The 15,826-nt window shown below is 38.1% G+C and overlaps 1 protein-coding gene across 1 annotated transcript in view; it reads left to right on the top strand.

Moving 5' to 3' along the window:
* SETBP1 (SET binding protein 1) overlaps positions 1-15,826 on the top strand; it is a 492,043-nt gene that overhangs the window by 227,674 nt on the left and 248,543 nt on the right. The window contains 1 exon segment of the mRNA XM_043979100.1: positions 11,426-11,479. Coding sequence (XP_043835035.1) covers positions 11,426-11,479 — 54 coding nt within the window.

The raw sequence follows: 15,826 nt of genomic DNA, 5'->3' as shown, positions 1-15,826 counted from the left end.
CAATGATCCAAGACAACTCTGAAGGTCTTATAAAAAATGCAGTCCATCTAAAGAGAGAAAACTGATGGTGTCTGAATACAGAGTTTTTTTTTTTCTGTTAGTTCCTTTATCTGAAATTGTGTTTTTGTCTGTTTTCTTTCACAACCTAGCTAATGTGGAAATGTTTTGCATGACTGCTCATGTACAGCTCATATTGAATTGCTTGAGTTGTGTTTTTTTGGGGGGGAAGAGAATTTGGAACACAATTTTAAAAAAAATTAATATCAAAATTTGTATTTCATATTTGTATTTGGGAAAATAAAATTTGAAATAGATTTATCTAAAAAAAACCCAAACAAACAAATAAATAAATAAATGCATGGATAGATGAAGGAATGAATAAATAAACTTAATCTGCCACTTCCACTACCTACCAGTTAAACAAATGTAAAAAATAGATACATAAAACCCTCAATACTTTGTTTTACAGTCTAGCAAAATAAATTCCCACATTAGCCTTGTTGGAAAGGGTATGTTTCTTTCTGCATTCTAATTTTATCACCTCTCTGCCAGGATGTGAGTGATGTGTTTCATCTTAGGTCTTTTGGACTCCTGGTTTATCATTGCATTGATCTTTTAAGGTTTCTTTTCTCTATAATACTATTATCATATAAATTATTCTCCTAGTTCTGCTCACATCTTTCTGCATCAGTTCATAAATGTCTTCCCAGTTTCCTTTGGAATTTTGCATTTCATCATTTATTATGGTACAATAATATTCCATAATTATTGTATTCCATATTTAGTCAACATGACTAAAGGATTTGTTATGTTTAAGGCACAATGCTAAGAACTGAAGATATAAATACAAACAAAAAAATCTCTTGTCTTTAAGGAGCGTCTGTTCTAATGAGGAAAGAAAGAAGCTAAAGGGGAGCTATCAAGCTGGGGGAGGAGGCAGTACCCACACTGAAGCATGGTGGTGAAGTCCAGAGAATCAGAAATAGAACTGGAAAAGAAAGAAAGGATGGTGGACCTGGTTGCTTCCCCAAAATGGATATTCTAGGAGGAATTCACCAGTATGAGAAGGAGGCTGCAGAGTTGGGAGCAGTGTTGGTGTTCCAGGGTGAACAAGGTGATGGGCCGAGAGGTCTCCCAGGATGAGAAGGCAGCTGAGGCATGGTGGCAGCGTTTGGAGAGTCAAAAGCAGAGCCAAGAAAAGAAACAGGAAGACATCCATTTCTAATTTTCGACTTCCATAAAATACTTTTGTATATAGAGAGCCTTCCCCCCCTTTAATTTCTTTGCGGTATAGGCCCTGGGTACAATTTAAAATATAAAGATTAGGATTCATGAAGAAATGATTCTAATCTCTGAGGGTATTGTAATATTCACTGCAAGTGGACTGCATTTTACTTTTGAGTTTCATGAAGGTCTATATTAAGCTGTGACCCAACCTAGGATACAGTTCAGCAATTTTCTAAGCCCAGAAATTAGATTCTTAGTTTCTTCTAGTGTCTTTTGGACCTTATCTAAAAGGGGAGGGGGTGGGGGGTTGGAAGCAAGGGAAGGGTCAGTTTGGAGTCAAGTTTTATTCATAAGAAAGTTCTTACTTCCCATCCAGAGGAACATTTAAAAGATGAAATTATGTGTTGAATGTGACATGAGGCTTAAAAGAGGTTTAAAATCAACCTTGGGAGTGGTTTGCAGGAGTGTGTATTGAAAGGCATCTGGGAGTGTCATCCCTCCTTATTCCTTATAGACTAGAATTTTGAATACCAACACTATTTCCAGTGTTTCTCAAAGTTAGTACTAGTTGTTTGAAAAGTTAATTCCTTTTTGAAAGGACTCCTGCTTTAACTACAACCTGGGCTAGATCCTTACTAGGTTTAGAATTCTATGATCTTCTGATGATCTTGAAGAGGAGATTCATGCTTCTGGAAAGGGATTTAGACAGGTGACCTCTGAGAGCCCTTCCAATCCAGATATTCTGTGGTGCTTGTGATGACCTTATAGATGGGATACTACTCCAGGTAAGAAGTCACCTCCAGGGCCCTTTCCAGCTCTGAGATTTTTTGATTCTCTGGCAGCCATGTTCTTTGCTCTTCCAAGAAAAAGCATCCCTAGAGCTGAGATTGGCACTGTCAGTTGCTTCAGATTTAACCTTTAAAACTCCACCAGGCTGAAGGGATTTAGCTGAAGGACAAACAGCATAGCTAGGATGGCAGCTTAGAATGTGTAACTTGCTTATGTGCCCTGGCTTAGCTTGGTCAGAAACTGTCTACTTGACATCTGTACTGAGTACCCCAAATGCTTTGGCAGTTAGAATTAATGCCTTTTGAATTGGAAGGCTGTTTACTTTCAGCTCAAATGTGGATTTGCCTTCAGCCTCGTTGGGAGAGCTAACTGAAGCTGCAATGTGAGCAGCCATCTGTCCAAAAGGGTAGCATTCTTGTTTGGGAGGGGGGAAAACAAAACAAAAACAAAACAAGCAACAATCAATCATGGAGACCAGCAGGGCATCTCTCCTTTCTTCTCTACTCCATAAAGAATTGGTGGTAATTTTTAGGTAACACCTTAGGAATGCAACTGAGTGCTCCCCTCCTCCCTCTTCTCCTTGGGGTACAGGAACTGACTCAATGAACATGGATTAAATTAGAGTAGATTAGATCAAGGATTTATTAAGCTTCTGTACTAAGTGCTGGAAGTACAAACATTGTAAAAATCTAGACAGCTTCTGCCCTCAAGGAGCTTATGCTAATGAGACCATGTTCCTGTAGACCCTCTAGACATAGTCTCTCTGATTAATGCCCCCATAGTCCGGCAGTAGTGAGAGAATTGAAGAAAGTGAAGGTAGACTCTTATGAGATAGCTATGAACTCATTGAAGTGTACAGGACCCTAGAGATCATATGGACCAATCCCTCTTTTTACAGATGAAATAGAGGTACAGAGAAGAAAAATGAAATGCTCAAAGTCACCACATTAGTTCTCAGTGTATTTGTATTTCATTAGTATTTCTAATAGGGCAGACCATGTTGGTTCCCAGGAAAGATCAGTAGATGAGTTGGAAATCTAAGAACACAAATGTTCCTGAACATTCTAGAATCATAGTTTCCTCATCTGTAAAATGAGGGATTTAGGCTAAATTGGCTTCAAATTTTATTAACATTCAGCTTGTACTATGTGCAAGACTCTTTCTTAGGGGTTGGGAATGGGAAGACAAAAGTAAATAGCTTGCCCTCAAGGGCCTTACCCTCTAATGGGGGAATAGGACAAACACACAGGGACAAGAAAGGTAAAGAACTGCTGCTACCAAAGTCCAAATGCAAAATGAAAAATTCTAAAGTTCCTTGCTTTCTTCTTTGCCTGTTAAATGTTATTCTCCTCAGGTTAATCTCTCCCATATCCCCTTTACCCTTTGCCATGGGGAGATATTTACTGATCTTGGGAAAGGGGATTCCTTTTCATTAATAATTGACTCAAATTCAAAGACAACCAGTTGGATTTAATTTTCCTCTCTTCCATCTTGTGTTCTGGCTTTCTACACCTTCAGAGAAGAAGCCTTCTAGTAGTCATCTGTGAAATGGAGAGTAGGGTTGGAATAGAGGAGGTGATAAGGAGGATTGTGGTGGTTGTTTTGATGAGAGTTGTTTTTTTACAGTATGTTCTTATCTCTCCCAATCTCCTCATTCTCTCAGTAAATGTGCCCATGCTGTAATTGTTGGTAATGTCTGACACTGAGGATGGAAGTTGGCATATCAGGATTTTTTCTGCTGTAGGCAGCAGGTGTGTCTGAGTGGCAGGGTTTTAAAGGAAGTAAATGGAGACAAATAAGGAAAGGGGGACTTGGGGAACAGCATGTGGGTATCTCTAGTAAAAAGATTTTTTTGTAAAAGTTCATGGGGGCAGCTAGGTGGCGCAGTGGATAAAGCACCAGCCCTGGATTCAGGAGTATCTGAGTTCAAATCCAGCCTCAGACACTTGACACTTACTAGCTGTGTGACCCTGGGCAAGTCACTTAACCCCCACTGTACCGCAAAACAAAAACAAACAAAAAAAATCACACAAAAAAATAAATTAAATTAAAAAGTATAAAAAAAAAGTTCATGAACTTACAAGAATATCTTATATACACATAGGTATAAAAGGTAGAGTGTGATGGGGTTCCAAATTCTACCTCTAACATGATGCATAACCTGGGGAAGGAAAACAACAGCAATAACAATCTTTGCTGGACTTCTCAAATGTAAAATGAAGGACTTGGACCAGGTGATCTCTAAGATTCTGTACAACCTAATTATATATATTTTTAAAATTTTATTTTCCTTCTTTTCCTCATACCTTGATCTTCCTCAGTGGGGAATAAGAGGGGAAATTCTAATAAGGACTTTCATTTTCTTCACAATGATCCTCTGCCTGATGTATTCCTGGCACATAATATGTACTTAATGAATACTTGTTGACTTGATTGTTGGCTGGTCTACTCTTTTGCTTTCCTCAACTTCCCTTTACTCAGTTGCAGAATACATGGTGATTTGGAAAATGATGAATTCTGAACAAAATGATGTTTCCTTTATGTTCTCTCCCTGATCTTTCTTTCCTAGATGGGTTAAAAGGGTCATTGCATATTCTTTAATGATGTCTGTTACCATGATTTCAGAGGGATACCTTAAAGTAGCCTGTGACCAATTCTAAAGTCTCACACTTTATATTTGGGATGACTCCCTGAGAATCCGGCAGTTGTGTGCAAATCAGTTAGTGAGAGTGAGAGTGATTGCCTTCTACTTACAACCCTTGTAGTGTCTTTGAGAAGGACAAAGAAGGAACATTTTCTCAAGTCAACTAAGAACTGAACTGTAGGGATGTGATCCCCTAAAATAGCTTAGCACTTCTGATTTCAGAGAGATTACAGAGATTATCCAATTAATTTCCCTGATTTTATATGGGACCTAAATGGTTTTGAACATGTGATTTGCTTGCCTTTTACCTATTTGAATATTTTAAACATAATCTTGTCTCCTTTTCTAAAGGCTCAGTAGCCCTAGTTCTTTTAGTCCTCTTTTCTTTGCTCTTCTCTGAATCCTCTGAACATTGTCCTCTTTCTCTTGAATTGATAATCAGAAGTTTCCTATTGAGCATCTACTTTGTGTACAGCACAGTACTGTGCCAAGTTACCCCTTCCCCTCTCCTTGAAACTCATTCCCATTCAGAAGCATGAGGCCCCCTCCCTGCCCTCGAAGAAACTCCAGCTTCATGGAGGAGGCTATGAATAATACTTAAGTATAAGGCCTCCCACTTGCCCCCAAAGAGCCATCACCAAGTCTAGTTGAAAAACAAAGGAAACTAATGTAAGATAGAAAACAAGTGTTAGGCTGTGTTCTTCTGACTGAAAGTTCCATATTTATTCAGAGGAAATAAATGAGGCTGGGATTAGTTTAGGAAGATTCTATAGAGAAGGTAAAGATAACCACCATCTTATACAACTAGTAGGGGAAAAAATAAAATGATAAAAATGTCATCTCTTCCCAACCAAATAGATCTGGCTATTCCTCAGTCACAGAGCTTCAGACATAAGAAAACACATTTTTAAAGTGACTGAAAATTCTTGCTGCAATTCTCAATGAGGAAAATGGTAGAAGGATAAGCTGGAGCTCCAGCCTTGATGAGCTCAATCAGCCTAGGATTCTTGGTTGAAGTGTCAAAGAAATGAGCATTTCTTTATGGCTCTGGAATATGACTGAAGAATCTGGAGCTGATTCCCAGATGGTAAAATGGTAGTTGGCCTATTTTTCTCCTCTGTCTTGCTTCTCCCAATCCTGTCCCCTGTCCCCTTTTATAGCTGCAATTCTGTCATAAACTCAAGTTAACATCCAGAGCTATGCTGATAAAGTCCAGCAATAGGTCTCAATGGGCCATATTGATTAAATAAATGAATATATTAAAAAAGAGTACTTGGCTGTGATGCTGTCATAGGGAAGTTAATGAAGGGAGAGAGAACAGTAAAATTTTTGTCAACAGAGGAATGGATAGGAATGTAGGAAAGCATGTGACTTAGAGAGTAGGCCTACTCAAATATTGTAAAGGACTTTGGGATAATTGATCAAGGGTTCTATAGAGAACACTATTAATCTTCCTATATTGTTGTTCACAACATGATCAAGGCCATGTTCTTTCAAGGCTGTTGGTAATCTGGTGCTAGTCAACTTTACCAATCATATTTCTTTGTATATAGTCATCATTATGGTTCTTTGAAACACTGGTATTCTCACTATGGACCACTCCTAGAATGTATCTTGTGTATCATTGCCTACACAGTTTATTTCATAATCTTTTTTATGTATCTTTTTGTTTCTTCAACCAGATAAGGAAGAAGTGTGGTGTAATGGAAAGAGGATATAATTTGGAGTCAAAATACCTAGGTTTAAGACTAGGATCTCCCACTACCATGGAAAAGTTATTTGATCTCTCTGAATATCAATTTTCTCATCTTTAAAATGATGGAATAGAATCAGATGAGCTCTTAAATACCTTTTAGCTCTAATGTTCTGTGATTATAAAATCCATGAGATAGGGGAAGTATCTTCTCTTTGAGGTTCACAATATCTTTTACAGATTCGTCATTCATAACTTCCCCCTACTCCCCCATTCCCAATGTGGATAAACTCCAGGACTCTGTCCCTAGGCTTCTCCTTTTATAGTCTTTTCTTTGATCTCATCATCTTCTATGTATTCCCTGTGCACATGAATCTCAAATCTAAATGGATGGCCCATAGGCATCTCAAACTCAACATGTTGAAATCAGAATTTATTATCTTTACCCTCTAAATCTACCCCTCCTCCTAACCACTATTGAAATCCAGGGTACCACTATTTTTCTAGTTACCTAACTTCCCAACTGAGGAATCATCCTTAATTTTTCACACTTGACTAACTCATCTCTCATGTCCAATTAGTCACCAAATCTTGTCGATTCTATATTTGTACGATCCCACGATCTCTCCTTTTCCCTTTATTCATAGCACAACCAGCCTGGGTCAGGCCCTTATCATCTCTCAGCTGGACTGCTGAAATAACCTCCTGATTGTTCTTCCTTCTTCTAGTCTTTCACATCTTCAACCCATACTCCACAGAGTTGCTAAGTAGATATTCCTAAAGTACAATTCTGATCATGGTCCTTCCTCTTCTTCTCAAGAAACTTTCATAATCACCCCCCACCCCCACTTCCACCCCCATCGCCTTTAGGGTAAAATACAAACTTCTATGTTTCGTGGGTAAAGCCCTTCATAGTTTGGCTCCAAATATATTCCTTGCTGATAATATAGTGCTCTTCTTTGCATACTAGACAAACTAGTCTACTTGCTTTTCATGGTATTCCATCTCCTCCTAATATGTTTTTGCACAGCCTCTCCCTCATGCCTTCTCCAGATTCTTTTTTATTTCTACCTCTTGGAATATCTAGTTTTCTTCATTTAAGAGCTACCTCCTGGGGCAGCTAGGTGGCGCAGTGGATAGAGTACCAGCCCTGGAGTCAGGAGGACCTGAGTTCAAATCCGGCATCAGACACTTAACACTTACTAGCTGTGTGACCCTGGGCAAGTCATTTAACCCCAATTGCCTCACTTTAAAAAAAAAAAAAAGCAAAAAATAAAAGATCTACCTCCTTCAAGAGTCCTTCCCTGATATGTGTGTATATATGTATGTATATATGTGTATGTATGTGTTATGTGTATGTATGTATGTATGTATGTATGTATATATATATATATATATATATATTCTGTATCTATTTCTATTAAAATGAAAGCTCTTCAAGGACTAGGCTGTTTCACTTTTGTTTTTATGTCATTAGTACCTAAAATAGAACCTAGCCCATAGTAGGCATTTAATAAATGAATATCAATTAATTGTTAACTGTACACATACAGGATGGAAAGAAATGGCTATTTTTTTTAACATGGAGGAGTTTGGGTGGACTGTAAGCTCAATACAGTCAGTTGTGGAAAATAGTAGTCAAAAAAGCTAGCGGGATCTTAGACTGTCAAAGCATTACAGCATCAGAACAAGGGAGATAGCAGTGCTACAGTATTCTGTTCCATTCCCACTCTGGAGGGACATGGTATGTTGTAGAGACATAGGAGCTGGGTTCAACTCTTATTAAGACCTTAAATAGGTCATTTAATATCGCTGGGCCTCTATTCCTTTATTCTAAAATGAAATTTCCAAGGACCTTTTCCATTCTAGAACCATGATACATAGGTGCCTGGGAAATATTGCTTTTGGTTTTGAGCACCACATTTTGAAGAAGTTACTGGTAAATTGACATGTGTACAGAGTAGGGAAGTAGGATGGACAAGGGTCTGGAATCCAGGTTATGTTATAATGAACAGTAGAAGAAATTGGGGATATTTGCCCTGGAAAGAGAAGTCTTGCTAGGGATATGACTTTTGTCTTCATGTAATTGAGGGGCTTTATGTGACCTCTTTTCTGCTACTCCATGATAGTTGAGAGTTATGACTTCACATAAGAGAGATGAGGGAGACAGAAATTGGTCACAGATTGAGATGTCCAAATACAGAATAGATTTCTCTGTAAAGTGGTAAGTCCCAGTCTTAAGTAGGAGGCTGAATATGAAATATTGTAGGGATTGCAACCCCTTTACCAATTTAATAAAGTTAGCAACCATGGTCCTGGCCTTGAAATACGCTCACTCTTTTTCTTTTCTTTTTCCTACTCTTTCTCTTTCCTTATATAAAAAGAGGATATAGTCATTTCATCAATCTTATTTATTTTATTCATGTCAACCAATTTACTACTTGGGTGCATGATATCTGCAAATCATTATTGGAGATGCTAAGGAATATATTATATGGTTTGATTGTATCCCACACACACTCAAAAACCTTAAGAATTCTCCCCTCTCCTCCAAACACATCCTCATGTTCCATACCCTCTCTTCCACACAGACAGATACACATATGGCCTTTAAGATAAAACACAGATTCCTTAGCCTTGCATTTTAGGGCCTGCTACAATATTGTTCCCACCTACCTTTTAAGCCTTATTTTATTCTATACAAACTCTCTTTCCCTTCCAGACTGTTTCCTTAGCTGGATGTACCATTTTTCACTTCTGTGAATTTGTGAAAGCCATTCTTCAAAGTTGGAATGTATTCTCTCTTCATTTTCCACTCTTATAATCTTTGTCTTATTTCAAGTCTTACTCAGGTACCACCTCCTCCTAATTCACCACCACCCCCTCCTTCCCTTGCCTTTTATTTGTTAAAGCTCTCTATCTTCAATTTCCCTCCTACTGTACTTTTTTTGTTGTGGTGGTGGTGTTGTAGGCTAGAGATTTCTTAAGTCAAATAATTTAGACACATGACTATGATATAAAAAAATAATCTATCAAGGTTATTATAGAAGGGATGACACTAAGGGTCCTTTCCTGTTCAGAGATTCTATGGTCCCAGGATTCAGTGATATTTTGTTAGTACCACAAAATATTAATATACTGCCTCATTATTTTTTGCATGAACTTTTATCACACCAGATGGATTATAATCTCCTTGAGGGTGGTATATGCTAGATGCTCAGTAAACATTTGGTTCTTTCTTTTTTTCTTCTTTCTTTTTCCTCTTTCTTTCTCTTTTCCTTCCTTCCTTCCTTCCTCTCTCTCTCTGTCTCACTCCCTTCCTTTCCCAACCAGTCCTCTTACCTTTATTCTAAACTCTAAGGAACATTGCCAAGAGGGAGATGGTGCTTTTACATTCCTTATAAAATTCTAAAATGAGACAATATTTGTAGAACACAGCACAGTGCCTGGCAGTTCGTAGGCACTACATAAATGCTTATTCCCTTTCCCTTCTTCCCCTTCCATTCCTTTGTGTCCTGCTTGAAGTTCTTTCCCAGTTTTAACACCATTTAAGCCTCATCGTCAATGTCTTCTTTTGAGGAAGCTGCAAAGCCCAGTTGAGCTTTTGAAATGGCTGTAGGCACTGATGCCCAGCATGAATCCCTTTCCTTCTTGAACCAAACAAAATATTGTTACAGCAAACATGAAATCTTTCCTATTTTTCACACATTCTCTCCAGGCTTAACAAAGCTAACAGTCACACTCTTGGAATCAAAATAAGCATCTGCACTTTTTTGCCCCTAGTTGTTTTCTTTCTCTCTTTCTTTCTTTCTTTCTTTTTAAGCCACACACTGCAGGTATTTTATCAACAAATCAATAGATCATCCAATTAGCTAATGCACTGCCTACTATGTACATATTATTATGAGGTGTGCAAAGACATATCTCTCTCTCTTTCTCTTCCTATGAAATGATGTTTGTAAAGCACTTAGCAGTGTCTGCAACATAGTACACACACACACACACACACACACACACACACACATATATATATATATATATATATATATATATATATATATATATTAACCCTTCCTTCCATCCATCTATCCATCCATCCATCCATCCATCCATCCATCCATCCATCCATGCATCCATCTCTTTATTTAGATGACTGACTGTAAATCTTCAGGGATTTACATTCTGCTTTAGAGAGGCATGAGATTTCTTTCAACAAGACTCTGTGACAGCAAAAGATTATAGAAGGCAGTTTAAGTGGTGCAGTGAGTAGACTGTAGGACTTAGAATCAGGACATCCTGAGTTCCAATCTGACCTCATATATTTACCAGCTGTGTGACCCTGAGCAAATCACTTTTCCTCTGCTTCAGTTTCCTAATTTCTAAAATGTGATAATAATAACACCAACCTCCTGGAATTGGTGTGAGGGAACGATGAGATAATATTTGTAATGCACTTTGCAAACTTTAAAATGCTTTATTAATGCTGTCATTATTCTTTGATAAGTATGAAATGAATAGTACAAATAATGTATAATATTAAAATTCAAAGGAAAGAAAGATCACTAGGCCTGGGGTGGTAGGGAAAAGCTTCTTGGAGAGAGGGCAGTTACTTGAACTAGGCTCTGTAGAATGAGTAGGATTGAGATAGGTCCAGAGAAAAGAGGACATAGGGAGGGTGGCATGACTAAAGGTGATGTGATTAATGTAGCTACTATAGTCTCCTGGAAATAACTACATTTTTGGCTCAGAGGAACTGAATTCAAATTCTCGCTCTGTCCCTAATTATTTTATGACTGTGGGAGAGTCAATGAAACCTCTCTGGGACTCAGTTTTCTTCTCTGTCAAATGAGGTCTCAGTAAATTCTATTGTCCCTTCCAGGTGTTGTCTCACTCCTTCAATAGATTTTAGGGTCATAGAATATGGCTTAAGGGAACATGTTCTTTGGTCTTTCAGCCCTTTGCCTTCAATCCTACAGTATTATGATAATGATGTGAGGATCAGATGTTTTGAAGAGGATATGCACAAAATTTTTACTATATCACTTAAATGGAATTCTTTTGTCCTTCTACAGCTTCTTGCAGCCAATGACCTCACAGCCAGTGACCTTAAAGGATTTCAGCCACAGGTAAGTTCCTTTGACTTTGTTGTGTGTTTTGGAAAAAGAGAACATCAGACAATTTGACTATATCCCCAGTATGGAATTGGAAGCAGAAACTCTAATCTAAATCCTGTCCATTGACCCAAGACACTAACCATTAGATGGCCATCCATGGTGTGCATGTGTATACGTATATGTGTCTTTCACTCTCCCTGTTTGATCATTAACAGAACAGTCTTTTCACTCTCCCTCTTAACAATATGTAATGAGGAAAACTGGGTGTGTGGGACTATCAGTGTTGACCAAGCTCTGTGAAGGGTTAACCCAAAAGAGCCTAGGGGCCTTTCCTTCCTTTTTCCCCCCTGCCCCCTCCCTTTTCAATGGTAGACTAAAATTTCTGTAATCTAAATGTGCAAATGCCTTGCAGTCATGGTCCAGTGGCTGGGTTAATCTCAGACCCCTGCAGTGGCAGATGGTTGATTTGCTGCTGATTCTAGTTAGGGAAATGGGCCACCTATTATCTCTGGCCAGGCGGCTGTATGAAAGGATGCCTTGGGCAAACTGAGAGAAGAGGAAGGGGTGAGCAAATATTCTATGTGAACTTCCTTTTGTACAGGTAAAAATGTAAAACTATCTTTCTTTCCCCTTTCTTGTAAAGGGGATTGTACAAATGGCCTCATGTAGAGATCTATACATGTAAGGAGACACATACATATATACATACATAGTCTATAAGTTCATACACAGACTAGCATATGTGAACACATGAAATCCTGCATTCTTACATAATTTTTAAAGAGTGAGTGATTATTCCCTTTTTAATTCATTCTTCACCTAAACTCAGTAAATATCAGACACTAATATCTGCCTCTACCACACACAAAGTGCTTGCTTCCTCTTACTTGAAGAAACATGTCAAATCTCATGGCAACTGCAAGTAGGTTAACAAATTATAATACTTTTATATCAAATCATATACCATGGAACAGTTATTACCTTATTCATGCACCTGCACTTAAATTATCTCATGCACCTCTTCAAACACTGCTGTTAGGTTGGTAAGCTTATTTTATAGACAGGGAAACTGAGACCAAGAAAAGTTAAGTAATTTGTCATGCATTAAGGTCTAAGATGAAAACCACTTCATTACCAAGTGTTTTGATGTCCAAAAACATCCATGACTTCCATCTGTTCTATATTATTCTACTGTTCATTTTGTCAAATACTGCCAAAAATGTGGATATTGGGCTAACTTTTGGCCCCAATGTAGCCCTCAAATTTTCCTATGATCTTTTTGATGAGATTTGATTCATGTGCCTCTTTGAGGAGTAGATATCATACTTATACTCCTCCACCTTATCCTTCCCTTTGGATAAAGTCTTTTCAAAATGTTTTATTGAAATATTAATATTGTCTACCAATAAAACCAATTAAAATTGCTCAGGACCTATTTATTTAAATTAATTTCAATGCATAAAATATTCTAGAGAATTGAAGCAAAGTAGGCATAATCATCCATTACTAGAAAAGCTCAATCAATTTTTAGTCATTTGTTAAGGACAGTTATATGCTAGGTTCTTCTTTTCTTTTTAAGTTATTTTATTCTGAACATAAGAAATAAGACAAGCATTTCCTTAAAATAGGAAAATGGGGGGGGATGATTGCACGTGAAACTGCAAATCTGTTATGTATAACTTGCTGGTCCTTTTAAATAAATATTAAAGTAATTATGTAACTTTCTTTTTTTCCCTTTTCTTTCTTCCTTCCCACCTGCCCCACCCTGGAGATGGCTACCATTAGCCACAAGTGTGTGTATATGTGTGTGTGTGTGTGTGTGTGTGTGTGTGTAAAATCATTTATATATATATATATATATATTCATATACATTTATACATACACACACATAATACTTCTATTTATCAGTTCTTCCTCTGGATAGGTTCTGAGTATACATATATAAAAGTGAGACAGTTTCTACCCTCAAGGGTTCTGTTGAGGGTAGGTTTATAATATATTTGCCAATAATTAAGTATAGGACACAATTTATTTTTCAAGGTAATGGGATAGGGCAGTAACAACTGGAGAGATTGGGAAAAGCCTTGAGCTAAGACTTGAAGGGAGCTAATGATACAAGAGGTAGCAGTGAATAGAGAGAAAATATCAGGCATGGGGACACGCCTGTGCCAAGACACAGAGACAGGAGAGAGAATGCCATGCCCAGGGAACACCAAATGGCCCAGTTTGCCTGGTAGAAAGAATATGTGTATTTATGGGGATCTGGGGTTAATCTTTAATTCACCTGGGAAGATAGTCTAGAGCCAGAATATTAAAGTTTTAAAAGCAAAACAGAAGAATGTTTATTTAATCCTTGGGGCAGTAGGGAGCCATTAATACTTCTAGATCAGAGGACTGATGTAATCAGACATGTGCTTTAGGTCTGTCACTTTTGAAGCTTCATGGAGGGTGAATTAGGGAGGGGAGAGACTAGAGGGAGAAGAAACCAATTAGGGAACTTTTGAAATAATACAGGATAGCGTTGATGAAGACCCCCTTTGAATGGAGAAAAAGGAATATCTGTGAGAGTTAGAGGTAGATCGACAATACTTGGCACGTGATTGGATATAGAGTGTAACTGAGAGTGAAGAGTTGAGGATGACTTAAATGACTGGAATGTTGTTGCCCTGAGTAGAAAAAAGAATGGATGGGGAGTCACATGGAGGGGAACTTTAGGGGAAAAGATCATTGAATTTGTTTTGGATATAGTGAATTTGAGGTTCCTATGGGAATTTCAGATGAAAATACCCAGTAGACAGGTAGAGTTGCAGGACTGGAGAAATGAAGACTGGACATAGGATTAATGTTGAAGTGATTTGAAAGATGAAATCAAGAAGAGAAAGTTCAAGATGTGTGACTTTGATTTTTTTTCTAGTTAAATATGAAACAAGGTCTTACTGAGAGGGATTACATAAATTTGTAGCAACTCCAAGTGACTGTGGATTCCATAGTTGTATGACTTCCTCTAGTAATGTTCTGTAGCCCAAGAGCAGAAGCAGAGCAGGCTGATAGTAGAAATCCTGGATTAGGAGAAGGACTGAGTAGTGAAAGGACAAAGGGTGGGGGGGAGAGGCAAGGGTGGAGGACAGTGTAAATTGGGATTCTGTATGCATTAAAAGAGATTGACTTCCTGGGAAAGCAGGAAGGGGCAGATTGACTAAGGTAAGGATGGAGAGTAGGTTTCAGAGGGGTGAAGCACAAAGAGAGGTGAAAGGACAGGACTCTACGTCATATAAAGAAATTTCACACTTTTGGGTTGTGGAGTTGGAGCCCTTGTGATAAAGGGTTTAAGGATAAAAGCATATTTGTGTTTGTGTGAGGGCAGAGTGAAGGGACAGATCACAGGAGTTGAAGAGGTTCATGAAACTAGAAAGAAAAAGCATTTGAAAGGGGCATCAGTATGTAATTTGAAGCCCTCAGTTAGAAGGGAAGGAATTGGAGTGGGAAGGAATACTGTGAACCAGGTATTAAGCACCTTGAGAAAGGAAGGAGAATGACCTGGGAGCCAATAGTCAATAACTGCTATGATATGGAGAAGGAGGTATATCTGGAGGAAATAAACCACACAAGAGGAAGAGGTTATTTAGTTCCTTTGATAGGAGGAGGGCATGGAAATGGCAGTGAATATTTTATTTTAAAGAAAAAGTCTTTTTCTTCTAGCCAAGTGTATTTTGGGCCATGGGAGGAAGGTACATCCTGTGCTGAAGAGAATGGCCAGAGATGCAGGGTATAATGGAGGGAGTCGTGTTTCTTAGACTTCAAGAAGATGGAGAATGAGAGGATGGAGGTGTAAGATGAAGAATGGTTTGTTAACAAGAGATAATAATTCTTTCACTGATGTTTTGAAAGTTTTGAAGTGGTATATAATAGAATGAGGTAGGAGAAAGAGAGACAGAGAAAGACAGACAGAGTGAAAGAAACAGAGAGAGAATGCAGAGAGAGAGAGAATAATTTGTGATCATTGAATGAATTTGGGATGATAGATCTGAGTCAAGTCATTAAGGGAAGTTAGGACTGTTTAGGGTATTCCCCAACCACTTTGAGGTCATGAAAAGGAAATTAGGGAGGTTAAGGCTATTTTGAGGCTATAAAGGGGATTTGGGAGATGATCACTGTGTTCTGGCCTAGCTTGGTCACTGGTGTAACTCAGTTGTGCTTTTCTTATGCCATTATGTCATTGCTACAAGACAATAAATTTCCCCTCCAGGCTTATGTTACAGAGACTAAAAAAGCCCTGGGAATATTGTGTTGAGAATGGAATGCCCAGATCAGATGCTTCTATAGTGTGATTCTCACATCAGAAAGACCCAGATGTATCT

The sequence above is a fragment of the Dromiciops gliroides genome, chromosome 1, assembly GCF_019393635.1.
Source record: "Dromiciops gliroides isolate mDroGli1 chromosome 1, mDroGli1.pri, whole genome shotgun sequence".
NCBI lineage: Eukaryota > Metazoa > Chordata > Mammalia > Microbiotheria > Microbiotheriidae > Dromiciops > Dromiciops gliroides.
Note: the sequence above shows the minus strand (reverse complement) of the source record. Positions and strands in the feature narration are given on the sequence as shown.